The following is a 1,810-nucleotide window of genomic DNA, read 5'->3' as shown; positions in this document are numbered from 1 at the left end:
GATGGTGGTGGTGGTGATGGTGGTGGTGGTGATGGTGGTGACGATGGTGGTGGTGGTGGTGATGGTGGTGACGATGGTGGTGGTGGTGGTAACGATGGTGGTGGTGGTGATGGTGGTGGTGGTGGTGATGGTGGTGACGATAATGGTGGTGGTGGTGATGGTGGTGACAATGGTGGTGGTGGTGGTAACGATGGTGGTGATGGTGGTGGTGGTGGTGATGGTGGTGACGATGGTGGTGGTGGTGGTGATGGAGCTGGTGGTAACGATGGTGGTGGTGGTGGTGATGGTGGTGACGATGGTGGTGGTGGTGGTAACGATGGTGGTGGTGGTGATGGTGGTGGTGGTGGTGATGGTGGTGACGATAATGGTGGTGGTGGTGATAGGGGGTGACAATGGTGGTGGTGGTGGTAACGATGGTGGTGGTGGTGATGGTGGTGGTGATGGTGGTGACGATGGTGGTGGTGATGGTGGTGACGATGGTGATGGTGGTGACGATGGTGGTGGTGATGGTGGTGACGATGGTGGTGGTGATGGTGGTGACGATGGTGGTGGTGGTGGTGATGGTGGTGGTGATGGTGAAGGTGGTGGTGGTGATGGTGAAGGTGGTGGTGGAGGTGGTGGTGGTGGTAACGATGGTGGTGGTGGTGATGGTGGTAACGATGGTGGTGGTGGTGATGGTGGTGGTGGTGGTGATGGTGGTGACGATGGTGGTGGTGGTGGTGATGGTGGTGACGATGGTGGTGGTGGTGGTAACGATGGTGGTGGTGGTGATGGTGGTGGTGGTGGTGATGGTGGTGACGATAATGGTGGTGGTGGTGATGGTGACAATGGTGGTGGTGGTGGTAACGATGGTGGTGATGGTGGTGGTGGTGGTGATGGTGGTGACGATGGTGGTGGTGGTGGTGATGGAGCTGGTGGTAACGATGGTGGTGGTGGTGGTGATGGTGGTGACGATGGTGGTGGTGGTGGTAACGATGGTGGTGGTGGTGATGGTGGTGGTGGTGGTGATGGTGGTGACGATAATGGTGGTGGTGGTGATGGGGGTGACAATGGTGGTGGTGGTGGTAACGATGGTGGTGGTGGTGATGGTGGTGGTGATGGTGGTGACGATGGTGGTGGTGGTGGTGATGGAGCTGGTGGTAACGATGGTGGTGGTGGTGGTGATGGTGGTGACGATGGTGGTGCTGGTGGTGATGGTGCTGGTGGTAACGATGGTGGTGATGGTGGTGGTGGTGGTGATGTTGGTGACGATGGTGGTGGTGGTGGTGATGGAGCTGGTGGTAACGATGGTGGTGGTGGTGGTGATGGTGGTGACGATGGTGGTGATGGTGGTGACGATGGTGGTGGTGGTGGTGATGGAGCTGGTGGTAACGATGGTGGTGGTGGTGATGGTGGTGACGATGGTGGTGGTGGTGGTGATGGAGCTGGTGGTAACGATGGTGGTGGTGGTGATGGTGGTGGTGGTGGTGATGTTGGTGACGATGGTGGTGGTGGTGGTGATGGAGCTGGTGGTAACGATGGTGGTGGTGGTGGTGATGGTGGTGACGATGGTGGTGGTGATGGTGGTGACGATGGTGGTGGTGGTGGTGATGGTGGTGGTGATGGTGAAGGTGGTGGTGGTGGTAACGATGGTGGTGGTGGTGATGGTGGTAACGATGGTGGTGGTGGTGATGGTGGTGGTGGTGGTGATGGTGGTGACGATGGTGGTGGTGGTGGTGATGGTGGTGACGATGGTGGTGGTGGTGGTAACGATGGTGGTGGTGGTGATGGTGGTGGTGGTGGTGATGGTGTTGACGATAATGGTGGTGGT

General features: G+C 58.0%; 1 protein-coding gene across 1 annotated transcript; it reads right to left on the bottom strand.

Annotated features, from left to right (window-relative positions):
• Positions 1-489: 489 nt before the first annotated feature.
• LOC125035968 (basic proline-rich protein-like) lies at positions 490-1,773 on the bottom strand (the record flags this gene model as incomplete). Its single annotated transcript, XM_047628283.1, has 1 exon — positions 490-1,773. A coding segment is annotated over one exon (1,284 nt), but the record flags the coding sequence as incomplete, so codon positions are not given.
• Between the last annotated feature and the right edge of the window lie 37 nt (positions 1,774-1,810).

The sequence above is a fragment of the Penaeus chinensis genome, chromosome 20 (assembly GCF_019202785.1).
Source record: "Penaeus chinensis breed Huanghai No. 1 chromosome 20, ASM1920278v2, whole genome shotgun sequence".
In the NCBI taxonomy this organism is placed as follows: Eukaryota; Metazoa; Arthropoda; class Malacostraca; order Decapoda; family Penaeidae; genus Penaeus; species Penaeus chinensis.
This window is presented reverse-complemented; position numbering and strand designations above follow the sequence as displayed.